The 23,208-nt window shown below is 37.0% G+C and overlaps 1 protein-coding gene across 1 annotated transcript in view; it reads right to left on the bottom strand.

Annotated features, from left to right (window-relative positions):
- The window catches only part of PIEZO2 (piezo type mechanosensitive ion channel component 2), a 487,309-nt gene that overhangs the window by 68,087 nt on the left and 396,014 nt on the right, over positions 1-23,208 (bottom strand). Inside the window, exons 22-28 of the mRNA XM_054587349.1 lie at positions 17,663-17,839; positions 17,238-17,369; positions 15,616-15,816; positions 14,791-14,995; positions 14,566-14,667; positions 13,268-13,433; positions 897-1,140 (exon numbers count right to left, since the gene is read on the bottom strand). Coding sequence (XP_054443324.1) covers positions 897-1,140; positions 13,268-13,433; positions 14,566-14,667; positions 14,791-14,995; positions 15,616-15,816; positions 17,238-17,369; positions 17,663-17,839 — 1,227 coding nt within the window. The remainder of the gene's footprint in view (positions 1-896; positions 1,141-13,267; positions 13,434-14,565; positions 14,668-14,790; positions 14,996-15,615; positions 15,817-17,237; positions 17,370-17,662; positions 17,840-23,208) is intronic.

Here is a 23,208-nt window from a genome sequence, read left to right as displayed (position 1 = left end):
AGTCATTACATCACTGTTCTTCTAATGCATGATCAGGTATAGTCTGAGAGTAGCAGGCATGGGGATTAACTTTAAGTTAGGGCCAACTTGAGATGCATTAACTCCTTCAGTTCATGAAAGATTATTGTTAAATATCCCCAAACAACAAATAACTGGTGCCCTTGTGGCCCAAAATGTTTTATGTGACTCTGAGATTACAAGGGGGCAGTTTGAGTTATCTAACAGGTCTTCAAGACTGCGTAAGGGAAAAGCTATGCTCCGGAACATGGAATTTTAAAAATCAGAACAAACTTTGTAGAAGAAAGAGGTGGGTTGTGCCTCAACTCTGTTTTTTTAGATGGGCCCTGATCACAATGCCTATGCTCGGAGGCAGACATGAACTTGTGATTGCCCGTGTATCTACCCACATCTCATGCATGCATAAAACATTCATGCTTTCAATATCTTATTTCATCTCATTCCCCACCCCACACAGTGTTACAGAGAACTATGCTCATTTTATTTAATACTTTTATAACTTTTTCTAGATAAGAGAGTTCTTTTAGCCAACATGATATGACTTTAAAGAGCCATTTTGTAGTATCATAAGAGTGATGATAAATTATTCCTCAGAAGAGATGGGATTTTAATTAATAAAATATGTTTTAGAGTTTATTTCAATGAATATATATCCTCTCATCATGTGACCTCAAGATAGTGGAAATAATCAAAAAGATTTTGCTTAATATGGCAAAACAAGGAGTAATAAATGGTTACTTGAATTCTGAATTTGCAGCATCTCAATTAGGGTTTTTAAGAGAGCAGTATGATAGACAATGGGTTTTTAATAATAACTGAATAGATTTTTTAATCTTACACTGAAACCACAAATGTGTTACACAATGAGAACCACTTACTGACAGTATGTTTTTCATTGTAATTACAAAAACGTTGTATGCAATTAGCCAGTCCCAGTAACGCAGGATGCTCTTGATAGGTTTCAATAGCAAGTCACCCCCAAAGAGCAGGAAATAAAAGCAGGCCACCAAGTAACCCATGCAAAAGATGCTGATCCTTGTTGTCCCGGTAATGAAGATGATTGTGAGGACAAACCAGAAGAGGTAGCTGAAGATAATCACTTTGGACATGTCTAAGTATGATCTGAAAAATAAAACCAAATCATCAAAGGAAAATAACAAGACAAAGAAAAAATTATGTTGGGAGATTCAACTTTAATTAGGGAAAAAATCATACTATTCATTTGACTCCACTTGCAAGTAATACTATAAGCTCTGTCTTCATCTTCATTTAATACTGCTGGTCTACAGAAAATCCTCACAGAAATAGTAATGGACAAATAGGTAAGTTGTGAAAACACTGTGTGCATGTTTATCATCAACTGATTTGGGCCAAATTTCCCACAAACAGCAAAATTTTCTGCCTACTACTTGAGTACTCAGAAGTCCTGTCTTTCTATAGGAGGCTTCAGTAATTGTATATCAAAGAAAATTCTAGCATACAGATGCCTCCAGGAGCAAGAGAATGGTTAATAAAGTGTTTCTCTTGAAGCTAAAGGAGTTCATTGTTACCAAAGCAATTTACAAGAAATGTAAAAGAAACTTCTTTAAAAAGAAGATGGGGGGAGAACATAAATATAAAGAAAATGTCAATACCTACATATATATCAATTATCACTTTAAAAGTAAATTGATTAATTTGTCAATCAAAAGACATATAGTGGCTTACTAAATAAGAAAACAAAACCCATCATATGTATGCTGTCTTTGATACCCACTTCAGATTGAAAGACATACAAAGACTGGAAAGATACGGATGAAAAAAGATGTTTCATAAAAATGGAAATGAAAAAAGTTATAAAACAAAGACTATAATAAGAGACAAAAAGACATTACGTAATAATAAGTGGATCAATCCAACAAGAGGATATAACCCTTGTAAACATTTATACACCCAGTATAGTAGCATTAAAATATATAAAGCAAATATTGATGGACATTAAGGTAGAGATTGACAGTAATGCAGTAATAGTAGGAGACTCTAATACCCCATTGATTAATAGATTTTCCAGACAAAAAATGTCAACAAGAAAACTGGCCTTAAATGACACATTAGATCAGGTATATTTAGTTGATATTTTTAAACATTTTACCTCAAAGCAGAAAAATACACATTCTTTTCAAGTGCACATGGGACATTTTCCAGAGTGGACCACATGTTAGACTATAAAACAAATCTCAATAAATTAAAAAAGACTGAAATCATATCAAACATCTTCTCTGTCCACAATGGCATGAAATTACAAATCAATTACAAGAAAATTGAAAACCACACAAGCACATGGGGGCTAAATAACATGTTACTAAACAATGGATGGGTTATAATACAATCACAGAAGAAATCAAAAGACACCTGAGAAAAATAAAAAAGAAAACATAACAACTCAAAATCTATGAAACACAACAAAACAATTTTTAGAGATAAATTCATAGCAATATTTGCTATAAGAAATTTTTAGAAAACCTCAACTAAACAAACTAATCTTACATCTCAAGGAACAAGAAAATGAACAACAAACAAATACACAAAATAGTAGAAGAAAGGAAATAATAAAGATCAGAATGGAAGTAAACAAAATGGAGTCTCAAAAGAACAATACAGGATATCAATTAAGCCAAGAACTGGTTCTTTGAAAAGATAAGCAAAATCAGAAAGCCTTTAACCAGATTCATCAAGGAAAAAAGAGAGAGGACCCAAATGAATAAATCAGAAAGAAAGAGAAGTGACAACTGAAATCATAGAAACACAAAAGATTATAAGCAAATACTTCAAAAAACTATATGCCAACAAATTGGACAACCTGAAAAAATGGATAAATTCCTTGAAACATACTATCATTTAAGACTGAATTAAGAAGAAACATAAAATTTGAAGAGACTGATTACTATGAACAAAATTGAATTAGTAATCAAAAATTCCCAACAAACAAAAGTCCTGGACTGAATGGCTTCATAGGTTAGTACTGACACACATTCAAAGAAGAATTAACACCTATCCTTATCAAAGTATTCCAAAAAATTTGAGAGAAGGGAAGGCTGCCAAGCACATTGGACAAGCCCAGCATTACTCTGACTTTAAAACCAGAAAAAGACACTACAAAGAAAGAAAATTATAAGCCAATATCCCTGATTAACATAGACACAAAAAATCTTCAACAAAATATTAGCAAGTGGAATTCATCAGTATATTAAAAAGATCATATACCATGATCAAGTGAGCCTGGGATGCAAGGTTGGTTCAATATCTGCAAATCAATTAAGGTGATACACCATATAAACAAAAAATAAAAAATAAATAAAATTCATATGATCATACAAATAGATGCAGAAACAACATTTGGCAAAATCCAGCATCCATTTATGATAAAGTGGGAATAAAGTAAACATACATCAACATAATAAAGGCCATATACAACAAACCCACAGATAATAGCATACTCAATGGAGAAAATCTAAAAGCATTTTGTTTTCCTTAAGATTAGGAACAAGACTAGGTTGTCCACTGTCAACATTTTTATTCAACATGGTATTGGATGTCCTAACCACAAAAATCAGATAACAAAAAATAATACAAGGCATCCAAATTAAAAAGGAAGAAGTAAAACTGTTATTATTTGGCAATGACAATGATATGGTATATAGACAGCCATAAAGATTCCACCAAAAATGCTAGAACTGATCCATGAATTCAGTAGTAGCAGGATACAAAATTAAATTCAGAAGTTGGTTGCATTTTTATTCACCAATATTAAATTATCAGAAGAAGAAATTCTAAGAAAAATATATTTATAATTGCCTCACAATAAAATGCCTAGGAATAAATTTAACCAAGGAAGAAAAAGACCTGTACTAGGAAGATTATAAGACTCTGAAGAAAGAAATTGAAGAAGGTAAATATGAAGACAGGGAGTCAAAGCAGGACAATGTAATATGGAGACACATAAAAAAAGAGTCACCTAAAATGGGAAGAAAAAGAAACAATCCCCAAGTAAAAAGAAAGGAGAAATCCACAGAAAAAGTGCTAAAAGAAATTGAGGCCAGCAAATTATCAGACATAGAATTAAAAGTAATGGTTATAAGGATGCTCAAGGAACTCGATGAGAACTACAAGAAACTTTATGGGAGTTACCAGGAACTTAGTGGGAACTATATCAGCATGAAAAAGGACAGAGATTTCTTTTTTCTTTCAGTGTTGCTGGTCTTATTTTTCTTACATCTTTGTTTGTTGGTTAGGTTCTGCTTATAGGTGAGATCATATGGTATTTGTCTTTCGCCCCCTGGCTTATTTTGCTTAGCATAATGCTCTCTGGTTCCATCCATGCTGTTGTGGAGTGTAGTAGTTCTCTTTTTCTTTCTGCCGCGTAGTATTCCATTTGAAAATGTACCATAATTTTTTGATCCAATCATCTACTGATGGGCATTTAGGTTGCTTCTAACACTTGGCTATTGTAAATTGTGCTGCTATGAACATTGGGGTGCATAGGTTCTTTTGAATTGGTGTTTTGGGATTGTTAGGGTATAGTCCCAGCAGGGGAATCACTAGATCAAAAGGCAGTTCCATTTTCAGCTTTTTGAGGAAATTCCACACTGCTTTCCACAATGGCTGCACCAGTCTGCGTTCCCACCAACAGTGTACTAGGGTTCCCTTTTCTCCACAGCCTTGCCAGGAACATATAGCAAGGACTCACAGACAGAGCCAAAGTGGAGAAAGATTGAGGGAGGGAGAGGGGGGAGGGGGGCAGGGGAAAATGGTGGGGGGAAGGCGGAGACAAATGTATTCGAATAAATGAATTTAAAAAAAAAGAAAAAGGACAGAGAAACTATGAAGAAGAACAAGGAGGAAATGAAGAATATATGAAATGAAGAACACACTAGAAGGAATTACAAGCAGGCTAGATGAAGCAGAAGATCAAATCAACAAATTAGAGGACATGGCAGGAAAAAAACACCCAATCAAAGCAACAAAATGAAAAAAAAAACACTTCAAAAAGAATGAATAATTTAAGGGAGCTGCAGGACAACATGAAGTGTAACAATGTTTGCATCATAAGGATACCAGAAGGAGAAGAAAAGAAGCAAGGGATAAAAAACATGTTTGAAAAAATAATGAAACAAAAGTTCCCTGTCTTAGTGAGGGATAAAGTCATGAAAGTTCAGAAAGTACAGAAGGTCCCAATCAAGATGAACCCAATGAGGCCCACTCCAAGATATATCATAATTAAAATGGCAAAATTTAGAGACAAAGAGAAAATCTTATAGGCAGCAAGGGAGAAACAGCTAGTGACATACACGGGAGCTCCAATAAGGCTATGGGCTGATTTTTCAGCAGAAACAATACAAGCCAGAAGGAATGGCATGATATATTCTAAGTAATGAAAAACAAAGACCTGCAACTGAGACTGCTCTCCCCAGCAAGGCTCTCTTATTTAACATGAAAGGTAAAATAAGGAGTTTCCCAGGAAAAAAAAGGCTAAAAGGGTACATCTCCACCAGACTAGTGATGTGAGAGATGGTAAAGGGGCTGCTTTAAGGAGATGAAGAGAGAGAGAGCGAGAGAGAGAGAGGCACAAAGGAAAAAATGGCAATGAATAAACACCTATCAATAATAATCTTAAATGTAAATTGATTAATTGCTCCAATCAAAAGACACAGGGTAGCTGAATGGGGAAGAAAACACAACCCTCATTCAGCTGCCTACAAGAGTCCCACCTCAGAACAAAAGATCTACACAGGCTGGAAGTGAAGGAATGAAAAAAATATTCCAAGCAAATGGACATTAAAAAAAAAAAAAGGCCAGGGTAGCAATACTTATAGGAGAGAAAATTGATTTCAAAACAAAGGCCATTTCAAGAGACAAAGAAGGTCATCACGTAATACTTAAGGGAGTTGTCCAACAAAAGAATATAACCCTTGTAAACATACACACACCCAACATAGAAACACTTAAATATATAAGGAAAATCTTGGAGGACTTTAAGAAGGAGAGCCATAGCAGTAGTCATCACAGGGGATTTTAGCACTCTACTGTCAACAATGGATAGATTGTCCGAACAAAAAATTAACAAAGACATTGCGGCATTGAATGTGACACTCTAGATAAAATGGACTTAACTGATATTTGCAGAGCATTTTACCTCAAAGGAGCAAAATATACATTCTTTAGAAATGTGCACAGATCATTTTCAAAGATACACCACTTAGTAGGACACAAAAAAATCTTGAACAAATTCAAGAAAACTGAAATCATATCAAGCATTTTTCTGGGATCATAATGGCTTGAAAAGTAGAAACCAACCTCAAGCAAAAAACTCAAAAGTATTCAAATACATGGAGATTGAATAATATGTTATTAAATAATGAATGAGTTAACAATGAAATCAAGGAAGAAATAAAAAAGGTACCTGGAAACAAATTAATAGGTTGGGTTCACACAACAAACCAAAACCTATGGGACACAGCTAGAGAAGTTCTGTTAGGGAAGTTCACAGTAATACAGGTCTACCTAAAGAGGATAGAAAAATCTCAAATAAACAACCTAACCCTACATCTACAAGAACTGGAGGAACAACAACAAACAAAGTTCAGAGTGAGTAGAAGGAAGGAAATAATCAAGATCAGAGCCGAATTAAAAGACATAGAGACTAAAAGAACAATTCAAAGGATCAATAAATCTTGGAGCTGGTTCTTTGAAAAGATAAACAAAATCAATGAACATTTAACCAGACTCACGAAAAAAAGAGAGAGGACTCGAATAAATAAAATCATAAATGAAAGAGGAGAAGTAATAACTGATACCACAAAAATACAAAGAATTGTAAGATATCACTATGAATAATTATATGCCAAGGTTGGATAACTTAGGTGAAATGGAAAAATTTCTACAAACATTCAATCTTCCAAAACTGGAAGAAGAAGAAACAGAAAGTCTGAATACACTAAAACAGCTAGCAAAATCAAAGCAGTAATAAAAAAAACTTCAGGCCCACAATAGCCCAGGACCTGATGGCTTCACAGGTAAATTTTACCAGATTCAGAGAAAAGCTAACTCCAATCTTTCTCATACTATTCCAAAAAATTCCCTCAAGAAGAGGGAATACTCCCCAACTCTTTTTACAAGGCCAGTATTATCCAAATTCCAAAACCAGGTAAAGACATAAGAAAGAAAATTATAGGCTAATATCTCTGATGAACATAGATCCTAAAATCCTCAACAAAATATTGCCAATCCAGATCCAGCAATACATTTAAAAGATCATACACCATGTTCAAGTGGGATTTATCCAAGGGAAGCTGGGATGGCACAATATTTGCTAATCAATAAATGTAATAAACACATAAACAAAATGAAAGACAAAAATCACATGATAATATCAATAAATGCTGAAAAAGCATTTGATAAAATCTAACACCGATTTATAATAAAAACATTCAGGAAAATGGGAATAGGGGGAACATATCTCAACAAAATAAAGGCCATGTACAAGAAACATACTGCCAACATCATACTCAATTGGCAAAAACTAAAAGTTTTTCCCTTATGATTGGAAACAAGACAAAGATATCTACTTTTACTACTCTTATTCAATATAGTACTGGAAGTTCTAGCCACAGCAATCAGACAAGGAAAATAAATAAAAGGCATCCAAATTAAAAAGGAGGAAGTAAAATTGTTATTATTCACAAATGACATGATAGTGTACATAGAAAAGCATATAGTCTCCACCAAAAAACTACTTGATCTCATAAGTGAATTTGGCAATATAGTGGGATACAAAGTCAGTATTCAGAAATCAATGACATTTTTGTGCACCAACAGTGAACTATCAAAAAGAGAAAACAGGAAAAAAAATCCTATTTACTATAGCAATAAGAAAAATAATGAACCTAAGAATAAATTTAATCAAGGAGGTAAAAGACCTGTACTTGGAAAAGTATAAGATACTGAAGAAATTGAAGAAGATACACATAAATGAAAGCATACACCATGTTCATGGATTGAAATAATCAATATCATTAAAATGTGCATACTACCCAAAGCAATCTATAAATTCAATGCAATTACTATTAAAATACCAATGACATATTTCACTGACCTAGAATAAATCCTCCAAAAATTTATATGGAGCAAAAAAACCAAATAGCCTCAGAAATCTTGAGAAAGAAGAATAAAGTTGGAGGAATCACAATACCTGATATCAAACTATACTACAATGACACTGTAATCAAAACAACCTGGTACGTGGCATAAGAATAGACACATAGATCAATGGAACAGAATAAAGAGCCCAGAAATAAACTAATGTCTCTATGGTCAGTTCATATTTGACAAAGGGGGCACAAATGTTACAATGGAGTAAAAACAGCCTCTTCAATAAATGGTGTTGAGAGAACTGGACTGGTACATGAAAAAAAAAAAAAAGGAAAAAAAGAGAAAAAAAGAAACGACCACCAACTTACATCATACATGAAAATAAACTCAAAATGGATAAAAATACTTAAATATAAATCATACCATAAAAGTCCTAGCAGAAAACATAAACAGTGAAATTTCAGATATCCCACATAGCAATAATTTTGCTGGTATATCTTTTATGGCAAGGGAAATAAAGAAAAAAACAAATAGGACTACATCAAAATAAAAAGCTTTTGCATGGCTAAAAATACCATCATCAAAATAAAAAGGGAACCAACTGAATGGGAAGACATATTTACTAATGATACACTGGACAAGGGTTTAATATCCAAAATATATTTAAAAAACTCATATGACACCACACCAGTAGGACAAACATCCAATTAAAATACATGCAAAGGACCTGAATAGACACTTCTTTAAAGAGGACAGAGAGGTGGCTTATAGACATATGAAAAAATGCTCAGCATCACCAGACATCAGAGAGATGCATATTAAAACCACAATGGGATATCATCTCACACCTGTTAGTATGGCTATTATTAACAAATCAACAAACAACAAAATGTTGGTGAGGAAGTGGAGAAAAGGGAACCCTGTGTTGGTTGGAATACAGATTGGTGCAGCCACTGTGGAAAACAGTATGGAATTTCATCAAGAAATGAAAAATGGAACTGCTTTTTGGCCCAGAAATTCCACTGCTGGAAATATACCCTAAGAATCCTGAAACAACAATTCAAAAGAACTTATGCACCTCTATGTTCATAGCTGTGCTATTTACAATAGCCAAGTGCTGGAAACAGTCTATGTGCCTATCAGTAGATGACTGAATTAAAAAGCTGTGGTACATTTACACAAAGGAATATTATGAAGCAGAAAGAAAGAAAGAATTCCTACCTTTTGCAACAGATTGATTGGAACCAGAGACTATTATGGTATGTGAAATAAACCAGTCAGAAGACAAATACCATATGATCTCATGTATAAGAGGAATCTAATGAAGAAAATAAACTAACGAGCAAAATAGAACCAGAGGCATGGAAATATGGAACAGACTGACAGCTCCCAGAGGTGAGGGGTGGGGGATAATGACAGAAAGAAGGTTAAGAAACTAGTCAAAGAACATGTATGAATGATCCATGGACATGGACAATAACATAGGGATTGACTGTGAGAATCAGGTGGGCAGAGGAGGGAAAAGGGAAAAAATTAGGGCAACTGTAATAGAATAACAATAATAAAAAAGAACAAATATATGAAATCATATACCATGCTCATCAATAAAAAGAATTAACATCATTAAAATGTTCACATTTCCCAAAGCTATCTACATATTCAATGCAATCTCTATCAGAATACCAATGGAATTTTTTAACAGTACTAGAACAAATAATCCAATAATTTATATGGAACCACAAAAGACTCCAAATACCTACAGCAATCATGAGAAAGAAGAACAAATTTGAAGGTACAATGTTATCTAACATCAAACTATACTATAAAACTATAGTAGTCAAAACAACATGGTACTGGCATTAAAATAGACACAGAGATCAATGGAATAAAATAGAGAGCCCAGAAGTAAACCCATACTTATATGGTCAACCTATAACAAAGGAGGTAAAGACAGTCTATTCAATAAATAGTGTTAGGAAAATTGGACAGATACATGCAAAAAATAAAACTAGTCCACCTTATTATATCATATACAAGAATAAACTCAAAATATATTGAAGACTTAAATGTAAAGCCAGAAACTATAAAACTTCTATAAGAATGTATAGGCGGTAAACTATGACATTGTTCTTAGTAACATTTTTTTTCCTGATATATCTCCTCAGACAAGGAAAACAAAAGAAAAAAAATAAACAAATGGGACAACATTGATATGAAAAGTTTTTTGCACAACAAAAGAAACCACTAACAGAACTAAAAGACAACCTGGTAAATGGGTGTAGATATTTGACAGTGATAAACATGATGATGGGTTAATATCCAAAGTTTATAAGAACTCAGAACTCAACACCAAAAACAGTGAACAATCCAATTAAAAAAATAGGCAGAAGACCCTAATAGATATTTCTCCAAAGAGTACATACAGGTGGCCAACAGACATATGAAAATATGCTCAATGTCACTAGTCATTAGATAAATTAAATTAAAACCACGATGAGATATCTTTTCACACCTGTCAGAATGATTGTCAATAAATCAACAAAACAAATGTTGGTGAGGACGTGAAGAATAGAAAACCCTCATGCACTGTTGGTGGGATTGCAAATTGTTATAGCCACTATGGAAAACACTGTGGAGGTTCCTCAAAATATTAAAAATAGAGCTACCTTATGGCCCAACAATTCCACTTCTGGGAATAGAGCCAAAGGAATCCAAAACACTAATTGAAAAGATATATGCACCCCTATGTTCACTGTGGTGTTATTTGTAATAGACAAGATATGAAAACAATCTATGTGCCCATCAATAGATGAGTGGATAAAGAAGATTTGGCACACACAAATGATGGAACATTATTTAGCTATAAAAAAGAATGACATCTTACCATTTTAACCAAGAAGGTATTCTACTAAGTGAAAAGTCAGACAGAGAAAGACAAATACTATATAATTTCACTTATAGGTGGAATATAAAGAACAAAATAAATAAATAAACAAAACAGAAACAGACTCAGAGTGAACAAACTGAGGGTTGCCAGATAGGAGAGGGTTATATGGATAGGTGAGAAAGGTGGATACGTGAGAAAGGTGAGGAAAGTAAGAAGCACAAACTGGAAGTTACAAAATAGAGGAATGTAAAGTAGGGCACAAGAAATACAGTTGATGATATTATAAGAACTGTGTTTGGTGCCAGATGGGTACTAGAATGATCAGGTTGATCAATTACTAAATTAACTAATTGTCTAACCACTATGCTATACACTTGAAACTAATATAAAATACAAATTTTAAAAAGAATGTTTTCTTTGATAAACTAGAAATAAATAGATTTAACAATCCCATGTTACACACAAAGGTTTTACTAGAGATAAAAGGCTCTCCTTGCAGCTGAGACAGCATCATGTCTGACAAAGCAGACAGAGCCAGCCACTTGCGCTTGTATACTCTTTCTAATGCTTTATATCTGCCTGACCCTGCGTGGAGTCAAGATTCCCTTTTAGGGAGCCATTCTCTTTTTTTAAAAATTAATTAATTAATTAATTTTTTTCAAAGACATTTGTCTCTGCCTTCCCCCCACCCCGCCACTTTCCCTTGTCCCCTTCCCCTGCTCAACCCTTCCCCTTTGGTTTTGTCCATGAGTCCTGGCTATATGTTCCTTGACTTGCCCTTTCCCCTCCTTTCTCCCCTCCCCCTCCCCCCTCCTTCCCTTTTGTCTCTGTTGGTTTCCTTTCCCTCTGACTTTCTTTAGAGAAGGTGGAGCAGCATTCAGGTGTCAGTCATCTTGCACAAATTGTTACTAGGAGTTTCCCTATTGTAGTTATGACACCTGACAGAAGTAATCCCTACAAGCCTCATCCCATCTATATTTCTTTAATTAGAGCTTCTTTGTTTTAGAGGTTTTGTTGTGGTTGTTTCTCTTCCCAGGTTTGGGGAGAAGCACAGGAAAGCCAATTATGGGTTACTTCTTTGATTAATAAGTCACTGTTTTGTAGGGGTTAACAAGTAATCTCTTGGTAAAATATGCACCATATTTCACCTACATTATTACAGAATGAATTGTGCCTTTAAAGTACATTGTCAGATAAGTGAAATTTGGAACTTTACTCTTTTTAGAGTATAATACTCAACATTTAAATGTTTTCATAAATTTTTTTCTAAAATATATTACATTCTTTCTTGACTTTATACCCAAAGGAGAGTAGATAAAATGTCATTATATCTCAGTTTCCCAGGATCATTGCAGGTAGAGTTAATGATTCAGCCCAGACCTAGTATTGGAATGCATACAGGACTTTCGGGGGCTGGGAGGGGTGTGTGTGTGTGTGTGTGTGTGTGTGTGTGTGTGTGTGTGTGTGTGTGTTGTGCGTGTGTGTGTAGGGAGCATAAAAAATCATACCAACTTGTCAGACTCCTACAGTGATGGTTGAGTTGAGTCTGAAAGGCTTTACAGGATGAAGGAGCTGTTAGGGAGACAGATGGACATGCTCTCCACAGAGTGGGTGTGTGGTGACAAAAACAATGAGGACTTGGGAACCCAGAGAATGCAGAAGGAACATACTGTGAGAAATTTAGTTCAGTGTAAACACAAACTCTGTGAAAGTGATGGTCAGGCTGCCAAGATCTGCTGTCACCAGACTGAGGAAAGCAGAAAGGTGCTACAAAGGGAGTGATGTACAGCCCTGGAGGAGAGGGAGCTCCAGGAGAGCACTAGCACAGGGCATCTGGGGTGACCATCTCCTGGTGCCTACTGAATATGAGAGATGAGGAGAGATAGGAGACCAGGATGAGGGACAGAGGATGAGGAGGAGGCACCAGCGGTGAGGAGGAAGGATCTTTGCTAGAGAGCCAGGAAGCAGTGTGATGCGTATGTAAGTTTATGCATGAATAAGAGGATAAAAACTGAGGCCAAAAAAGTGTGGTTAATGCTGACAAAATCAGAAGTAGATCTATAACTCAGAGCCTCAGCTTCCAGACTACTGAACCACCTATTCCACATCTACTAATTTCTTGTGTACAATCACCAGTGTCCCAGGAATGGCAGCGGGAAAATTGGTAGTAGGGCTGTTTATTCTAAGTAAAAGGCATGCACCGAAGTGGCTTTGTAACTGTGCAGCTGTCATTACCTGCAGTGAATGAAGTCTGGTACAGGGTTATGTTGGCTGAAGGAGGCTGCATCAAGGTTCATGCAGATCTCAACATTGTCTCCTGCCATGATTCGCACTGCAGCCTTATTTTCATCCTCAAAAATCTGTCGTTGTAAGGAGGCACACAGGAGCAGCATGAAGTCATCTGGCAAGACAGAGGTAAGATCATTAAACCTGGGTTTACATATGTAGGAAACAGTCCTGCTCCTTAACTCCTAACAGAGTTGTGTTTCTAAAATTCTTCCTAGATTCCAATGTTGGGGCCAAATCCCACCTTCCCTCCCATGAGGGTTGCAAGAAAGACCATAGGCATTCCAGAGGCTCAAAGTGGGAGAATCCCTGGATTCTGACCACACCTTGGTGAGTGAAAGTATCAGGTGTAAATTATTGGTTTTCATGACTCTTTTTATTTGCATGTACTCTCATCAAAGTTTTGAGGAGACCATTTGAGCACTCTTCCCCATCTTTGTCTTTTTACATGGGGTAGAAGCAGACATTTCTGGTTTTCTTTATCCTCTCCACTGCCTTTTGCATTTGTAATCAAAGACTCTTCCCAGAGCACACATTGTAGTGAAGTCTTGGTGACAGCAAGCGAAAATTATGGGCAAATTTGTGACAGTGGAGAGGTCTGACAGAGCTGTCCTCATGGCCAATGGTTCAGAACAGCTGGCCTAACAGCCTCCAACCCAAGTTGTTTTGTTGTTTTTTAAATTAAATTTGAATATGTTTGAGCAGTGAAGTCACTCCTTGATTTTCCACAGCACCCAACACTCCCTGTTGTCGAAGGTGGGAGATAATAACCTTGACCTTTGGATTATTGGCCTGACTTTGGAAGGGTTTGGGGCTGTGGCCCAGCTCAGGATCATGGGAAATTTGAGTAGCACCTTCCCGGCTAACAACAATCTTATCTTTACATTTGGTCTGTCAGTGGTGGCAGTAGAAACAACTGCTTCACAAACTACCTCCCTCTCCAGTCTACCTTCCAGAAGGTAGGTGCACAGGGGTGTATGTTGGGGGGCAGGGTGAGCAATGTGTATTGGAGGGTGAAACTATGAAAGTGAATATGGTATTTCAACATTTATTTATTAATTTTGCAAATGTAATAGGGCAAGGAGAAGCCATTAATGACCTGTGATATTAATGAACCGAGACAAGCATTTTACATGATTTTAAAGTGCAGTGGAAGAAGTGAAAGCACTAATGCATAACGCATGAAGATGGATTAGCAAATGTAAAACCAATACCAGTGCTCTGTGGCCTAAGGCTGCAACACTTACAGATGAGAAACACAGGGTTGGGTCGCACAATGAAGTCAGGGAAGTACAGCCACTTTATGATGTTGTCATTGAAGTTGGCACCCTTGAATCTCCACGGGTAATCTGCAGGGAAGAAGGAGGTGAGGAGCAAAATCAATATGCTTCTTTGCTGCCCTCTGTCCACTGTGCACAATGTGTGGGTGGATCATAAAAGCAGCTGGTTCCTGGGGGGGGGGTCACCCTCACCTCTGCAGGGAGCAGGGGGCATGCCAATGCAGATGAAGTACTGGAATGTGATGATGCATGCCAGGAAGCAGCAGTACTTTGGCCAGATCTCTGCAATGGCTTTTCTTCTGCGTCGATATAAGACAGCGATTAGCCAGCAGGCATGAATCATGGCATAGAAATCCATTCGTTGACCAATTACGTTAACTGACATTAGGAAACAGGTCTGTGTAAACAAGAAAAGAGGAAAAAAAAAATTGGGTTTATAGGAAAGGGAAGTGATGTCAGCTGTTAGCCCTTTGCAGGGGCAGAGACCTGCGTTCCTGAGGAAGGTTTCTCTGCACACGTACACTAGGTCTTTCCTTTTTACGTGAAGACAGAAATACTGTACAAATTACTTCCAGGGAAAAAACTGCTACATTGCCATTAATAATAACCACTTCAAACTGTGAGGAGAACATGCTATGATCTCTTCATGAAACACACAGGCACTGCCGCAACCATTTCAGGTCAAAACAGTTCATTTTGTCTAAGATTACATTTTCAGAATGCACAAACCAGAAAAAAATATTATAGCATTTTCTTTTTAAAATCAGTTAAAATGGGAAGTGATCCAGAGAGACTGAATTGACTGTCTCAAGAAGGTGGCTATTGGCACTTGGTCTTGGAAATCTTTCAACCAGACCAGGTAAACCCTTCAGCAGAATCTCCTCCTCCTACTGATCCCAAGGAGCTCTAATCATGTCCTGGAGATGCACAGTGGAACTCCAGGGTCCCACTGCCCAAAAGCAGGTATTGGGATTATCACAGAAAATAGAAAGGAAATGTGTCAGCAAGGAAACTCACCTCCAGACCAAACTTGTAGAAGAAGTAATTTATGAAATATTTGGCACAATTAATAAGTCCATCATCTAGATGGAGCCTTGTAATGTCATGAAAGATGGTTTTAGACACAGGGGCCGTGAGGTTGTTTCGCCCTCGGTAGTATTCCTGATGGCGGTAAACTGTAACCTCAAAGGCCAGAATGGCCAGCATCAGGAGATTATTCTACAAAGCAAGAAAACACAGCTGTTTGAAGCCAAATGCTTTGACTTGGTAATTTTAAGCACTCTTCATAATAAATCATTTGATTCCCTTCTTGATGTCTAATAGGTCAATGCTTTATAAAATCCCACATCTATAAAATATAGTATTAAATTCAATGTTCATTTTCCTTGTTTTCTGGTAACAATGTGGAGTTATCTCCATTATGCAAATCAGGCTAATTTACAGAATAATAGATCTAGAATCTCTAGACAAAAGCCTATTCTTGAAAAAGTACACACTTGTACCAGGAAGCAGTGTCCAGTTACCTTGGGAGGGTAGTCCAACCTTATTGGCAACTAGAAGTGCAAAGTACTTCTATGGTGTTTTGCAAGGACATCCTGGGAAACAGACTAAGCTGGAGGAATAGGATAAGCAAAGGGGGGAAATTTTTGAACATACTGAAATCTGGTTAGAGTGAGCAGTTTTGAGAAGCATGGTGATAAAATAGTAAATAATAATAACCATAATAATAACAAAAATAAAAATGTTAACACTTATGAAACCATATGTGCCAGATACTATTCTAATTACCCTTTTAAAAATCAGTTTGTTTTTTTTAACATAACAGCTCTTTATGGTAGATATCATTTGTATATTACATGAGAATATGGTTCATATTATTTATAAACATTACAAATGATTTCTGCTATATGTTTTGCCATATGATATCTGCCACAGTCAAAGAAAAATGGGATGCTTAGTACATTTCAAAATTCTAGGTGTTGAATATAAATGTTTCATTTTTAAGTGCCTTGTCAACATAATAATATTAAAATTACTCATCCATCAAAGTAAAATGTGAAAAAAATCTGAAGTATCTAACTTTCATTATGTTTCTTACAATTGCTTGTAAGTTTCTTTTCAAAGATATGCTCTTTATTTGATTATCTCTAACTGTAATATATGTCATTTATTAAAAACTGTAGAGAAACAGAATTTAGACAGCAAAAACTTTTTGTAATGCTATGCCTACTTTTCATACATAATCATTGCTGACCATTTTGTATATTTTACTCATTTTTTTCTTTGTATCTAAAAGAGAAAATACTATGTACAGTGTTCTAAAATTTTTTTTTTAAAAAAACTTCATTAATATATTTTGGACATCTTTTAGTGTCTGACATTATCAATCTCCCTTAATCTTTTAGTAGTTCTATAATGTTCCAGGAACTGTATCTGTCATGCTTTGTTCAATCAATAACAAACTACTTGATAAATTTCTTTTCAGCACAATATGATACTGGCTTTAATATTTAGTCATTTGTCTTAAAGGTGATCCTAAATGTCACATAAGATGAGACTACTATCAAAAGTACTATAGGGGTTGCAAAAGGAAAAAAGTTATTTAGAAAATAACTACAGAGGCACAACGAATCCTTTACCCTCAGGTAGACGAGCAAAGGTAAAGGTGAACACTTCCTCAGGCCAACCCACTCTGTTGGATCAATGGCAGCGTTGTAGAGTAGAGACTTGTTCAACTGCTGGAGTGGTATATCAGTTTGATTTTCATTTGGCTGAGAAGAAGAGAAAAGGGAGAAAAAATGGCTCCACAGATTAAGAGAGTTCAGGTTATTCTCCTTAAGTTTTGAGACTAAGAACATGGGGGGAAAGGGAGGGAAAGATCCATTTTAAAGGGGAAATCTCATCAGGACTAGAGACTTGGGCCCAGCAGACTAGGTTAGAATACATCTGGTCTGCTGAGGTCACTTAAAGGCCAGACACATGGGCTTGGGGATGTAGGTTCTCCAATATCCACCTTACTTCCCTAAAGTGCATTCAAGAAGACTCCCCCATCTTTGAGGCTCACCAAGGAACAGTTAACAGAAAAATCCTTAGCATTAATGGTTTGCAGCTGGTACAACATTTTGCAGACGATGATCACACATGTCCAGACAGTGCAGACACTTGAAGCCAGACGGCGTAGCTTGGCGTATGGCAGAGCAAAAGCCCAAGAAATCAAAAATACATAGTTGAACACAGACACCTGAAAACATAAAGTCAGAAATGGGGACAAAAATACATAACATGGCATAACATCCGCAAAATGAGGCAATTTGATTTATTCAGTTCAGCTCATTTCAGCAGGGGTTGACTGAGATCCTAGCATGTGCAAGGCATTAATTGCTCTAGATGCTAAGATATATGTCTTGTATGGCAGACAGATATATAATCAGATGATGTCAATATGATGTATGTAGCAATAATAAACAATAGATGCAAATAGAATCCTGTGAGAATACCTACAAGGGGTACTTGGCCCAATCTGGAGCTTCAGGAAGCATTTCCTGGAAAATATGATGCTGAGCCTTGAAGGATGCATAAAATTAGGCCAAGAAAGTTGAGAAGTACATTCAAGGTAAAGGATGTGTGAGCAACAGCAGGAAAGCATAAAGGAGCATGGTAGGTAGAGGTGACCACAAACAGCTGGGATTTCTGGAGTTGAAAGTGGTAAACTGCAGCAGTGGTGAGGCTGGAGATGCAGCTGGGAGCTACATTTTGATGGACCCTTTTAAAACCATGCTATGCCCTCTGAACCCCTTTGTGTAGAAAACAGTGAGCCACTGAAGGGCTCTACATGGGACAACCTTAAGGCAGGATTAGCATTTTTTTAGATACATGTAACTAAAGAATGGAGGTGCATCAATGGGGTGCATCAATAGACCAGAGGAAAGGAGACCAGCTCACATGCACTATAATAGCCCAGAAGAACAATAACAATGGCCCAAACTTGGACAGTGGAGCAGAGATAGGGAGGATTTGTGGATTTGAGATGGGAAGTAAAATGAGCTGGATTTGATGATGGATTGGCTTGGAGGTGGTGGTGGTGGTGTTTGGTAAGGGAGAGTGCATAAGGAATGCCTCCCAGGTTTCTGGCTTAGGAGCCAGAGGCTTGAGAGAATGACAGTGTGCCACTATTGAGACAGTCTGAAGTGAGGGGAAGGTGTAAAGAGGGATGGCAATGACTTCAACCTGGTTTTAGACTATGAGTTTTTATTGGTCAGGTGAGATGTATACTGATTTCTAACAGTTTCCACAGCAAATAGTTCATTGAATGGTGTGGAAACATTACCATCTTATTTAGTCACAGAAAATATCTCTTTATCCTGGGTATTCTTAAAATAATATCTGAATGTTAAAATAATATCCTAAAAATATTTAATATTACTTGGTAAAAATAACTGCATGCAGCTAATTGACAAAATTGAATATGTACCAACAGCTAAGCACTATGGGCTATGAGGTATGGTTCCTGTTTGGCTTACAAATCTGAACAAGAAATGTGGAGATTCCAGGACAGTATTTAAGTTTGCAGTTTGTAACCTACCACTCTTCTTACTCTTCTACTTAACTGGTTGACACTGTCCAAAGCAATGAACTTCTTAGAATGAAGTGCTGCAATATTAGGATAGTAACAACTGCTTAACAGAGTTAATTGAGGATGAAAGAAACACTGTATGCAGAAATGTCTTGTAAAATATAAAGCACTCACCAGCATAATGTTACATTTTACCAAAGTACTTTGACTAGTAATGTGACTCCTCCTCCTCAGCTATCAGCAAATGTCATGCTGATTGGGATGTTAAAAAGCAAATCCTATTAAGGATATTATGAAATTAAGTTCCTTTGTTAGTTTTTATTATGTATTTAAGACATTAAGTATAAAACCAGTACAACAAATTTACATAACACTTTTAATTTTTTTAAGTAATAAAGAAAGAGAAGAAAAAATAATATATTTTATTAAGTTCTAATTAGGTTCAAAGTAAGATATCCCGTGTGAATCCCTGCCCTCAAGAAACACATCGTGTCATGCAAGTTAGGACTGCATAAACAGCCTATGGTAGAGGAAGAGCCCTGCTGGGGAGCACATAGCTGATCTTCTAATGCAGCATTGAGAAAAACTGCCCAGAGGACCTGAGGTCAAATAGGAGTTAGCCTGGCAGAGGAATTGCTGGCCCAAGGCCTTACAGGCAAGAGAGAGCATAGGGTGGACATCTTCAGAATAGCAAGTGGTTTACATGGGAGCAGCATGGTCTGAGTCCACTTAGAGGACTTTGAAGTTTACCAGACAACTTGGGTGTCTAGGAAAGGAAATGATGAAGTGGTCTGGGACAAGATCATGAGTGTTATGTGATGTTACTGGGATGACAACAAGGAACTGCTGAAAGTTTTAAAGTAGAAGATTAACATGATCATATTTATACTCTGAAAAGATTCTTCTGGCCACATGAGAGAATGCATATGAGAAGGAGGAAGGATTAGAGCACAGCTGAGACTCTGTTAGAGTAATCGAATAGGGAACTGATATAGATAGAGGTCATGAGCTCAGTCATAGAGATATTTAGCTGACAGTGCTTTAGAGACATGCAAGAGTAGGGTCATGTTCAGTTGCCACTTATGGATATGGGGATGGAAGTCAAAAGGGGGACTGGTTGAAGATATATATTTGCAACTCATTACATATAGATGTCAAGTGAACCACAGGAGCTCACAGGATCACCCACAGAGAGTCTAGATCCAGAAAAGGGCTCCGCAGTAGTACCAGAAAAGAGACCTGGCAGGAAGAGAAAAAGGAGCCCCTGCCTGTGAATGAGCCTGAAAGGAAGGGCCAAAGAAGTGGGGAGGGGCTGGGAATGTGTGCTGATTTGGAAAACAAGAGAAGCGACAGTTTCAAGGATGAGAGATGAACATCAATATCCAATGTCACAGAGAATTAAGTAAAATAAGGACTGAGCAGACTCTGTAAGGTAGGTGCTTTATTTTTTTATCATTTTACAAAGAGAGAAACTGGGGCTCAGATAAATGCAATACTTTGTTCAATGCAAATGTGGTTGACTATGGTTTCATTACCTCTCCAGTGATAGGAATCTCATGGAATGCATATAAAAAACAAAAAACAAACAACAACCAAATATCTGGGTCCCAACGAATACCTGATAAATCAGAATTCCTATAGAACAAGTGTGCAGGTGATTCTTATTATCAAGGAATTTTGGACAGTAATTTTATCCCATAATGCCTTCCTAAAAAAACATTTTTACACAAATTGTCATTTTAGCTGAACATCAACTTGTGAAACTAGAAGCTACAGTCCTGAGACCAAAGACTCTGAGGACTGTGATGCCTCACCCTGTGCTTACCCATCCCTGGGCTCCCTTCCTCAGAGAACCCACAACTTCAATGCAACCTCCTGCATATGAGCCCCTTCCCTGTGTGCCCAGAACTTCCAGGGACACCTGTAACCCAAATTAATGTGACTTTGTTTTTATTTACCAGTCATTACCATCAGACTGCAAGCTGAGACAAGAAGTGTTTTTAATGTATTTGTACCAGCATCTAGCACAGTATAAGCATTCAATTTATTGTACTTTATTGTAAGTATATTATAAAGGCTAAAAGCAAGCTTAGTGAGAGTGAAAGTAACAATAATAAGGAAACATCAACTGACATCTAGGAAGAATCTCAATCTTGCAAAGTTATTATGACTTCCTTTCTTCAGTCAGTAAAGAGTCATTGAGTTTCTACAATTGGCCAGGCCCTCTGGGAGTTAATAAGGATACTGAAAGAAAGAGATGATCATTTTTCTCAAGGAATAACGTGATCTCACAGAACACTCTAGAAACATTTAGAAATTGAAAACATGGTATGTATAAAAAGGGGAAGAGAATATATTTTTAAATTAGGTCATTCTGAAGTCGTATCACCCCTCAGTAAGAGATGTTGATATAGGGAAAGGTTTCTATAACGAACTCTCAGAAAACTCTTCTACTTTGGATGCCCATAATGACAGCCTTGGAAAGGTTTAATATTTGTAGCAGAATGACCCAAGAGTTTGTGAAAACAAGTACCCTGGCTGATGGCATTGGATTATAATAGTTTGATTCCAGAGCAAATGGCCACAGCTCTTGAAGATTAAACTGGGGATGCTGACTTTGTTTTCATTTTGCCATTTACTTATCAGCAATTTTTTGAGAAAGGATGTATTTTGTATAATCAAAAGTAAAAAGCTATAAATGCAAATATATATAGCAAGGGTGATGGCTGACAGGCCTCTCCTATTGAGATGAGTCAAGCATTGAAAACAGAAGAGGCCCCTGCAGGTGTCAAATGGCATCTCAGAGGTGCAGGACCTCAGGGCTCCTTTTCCAGGTGAATGTGCCCCTGGAATTGTGCACTATAGCCATTCTGATGTGAACACTCTCCCTTGTTATAATAAGATAAAATTCAGGCATATCACATGCTGGATTGGCATATGGCTCCTTACAAGAACCACATACGATAGTCACTGTCTCTCTTCCCCAACTGTACTCAGTATAGAAAGGTGTTAAGTGAAAGGGTCTTGAGACACCAAGTTAGAACAGATGGTGACATAACGTTCCAAACAAGGTGCTGTTAGTCAACATATGGAAATTATAAAACAGTTGTTGGAAACCCATTTAGGGGTCTTTAAAGCCCTCCAGGAGGAAATAAATGATTTAAGGTAGAAGAGGTGAGAGCGTAGTGGGGGAGGGGGAAGTATGAGAAAATTTCTTTGTAGGGAAGTGATTCTGTCTATCCCCTAACCCTAAGATCATGGGGTGGGATGAAGGGAGGCTGCATTCTCTTCTCAAAGTCCCGAGTGAGGAAGCTTCAAGCTGGACCACTCTTAGTGTGTAAACAAGTATATGGGAGTTTGAGCACAGAGTTTTGGCATGGATATTTAACTTCTACCCAGAAAATCCAGCGGGCAAAGAGAGAGAGGCTGCTGTGGTGGCAGAGCACAGGGCACTGCTTCACTGGGGTCCAAGCAGGGCAGAGGCTCTGTGAATGTTGCCCTTAGACCTGATGCAGGAGGGAGGCAGTGACGGGAGCTGTTCTGAGGGGATTGTCCAGAGGAGGACAAGTTTACAAAAGATAGGGTCCCTGGAAGAGGATGCTGGGAAGCCAGGGGCAGAGGAGCCTCCATGAGAGAAAGGGTAGGTTTAATTTATCCAGCCCAGAGTGTGAGGCTATCCTGTGATAGTACTTCAAAATCCCTCACCCCAACTCCACCACCAGTCTGTGGTACAGCTAAGAAAGTTTCTATCAGAAGTTAGTTCAATGGGGTGGAGGCAGTGAGGGGAGGGATGTGTGAGAAAGAACAAAACAGCTAGGGAGAAGAGACACTGCTTCCTGGGTCAGAGATCAGAGTTTGATTATTCTCTGTGGATAGATAATTTTAATTAATAAAATGAGATTTTGTTTCTTTTTAAGATAACTGTAGGACTTTCCATTACTTAAGGATTATAAAGTGTTTTGCATTCAGGAACATGAAGAAAAGTTTCCCTGTTGAATACATTCTAAAGGGACAAACCTTCACTGACATTAATAAGA

Source organism: Pteronotus mesoamericanus, unplaced genomic scaffold (genome assembly GCF_021234165.1).
Source record: "Pteronotus mesoamericanus isolate MK-2021 breed Mesoamerican mustached bat unplaced genomic scaffold, CSHL_Meso_final scaffold_118, whole genome shotgun sequence".
NCBI classification, from domain to species: Eukaryota; Metazoa; Chordata; class Mammalia; order Chiroptera; family Mormoopidae; genus Pteronotus; species Pteronotus mesoamericanus.
This window is presented reverse-complemented; position numbering and strand designations above follow the sequence as displayed.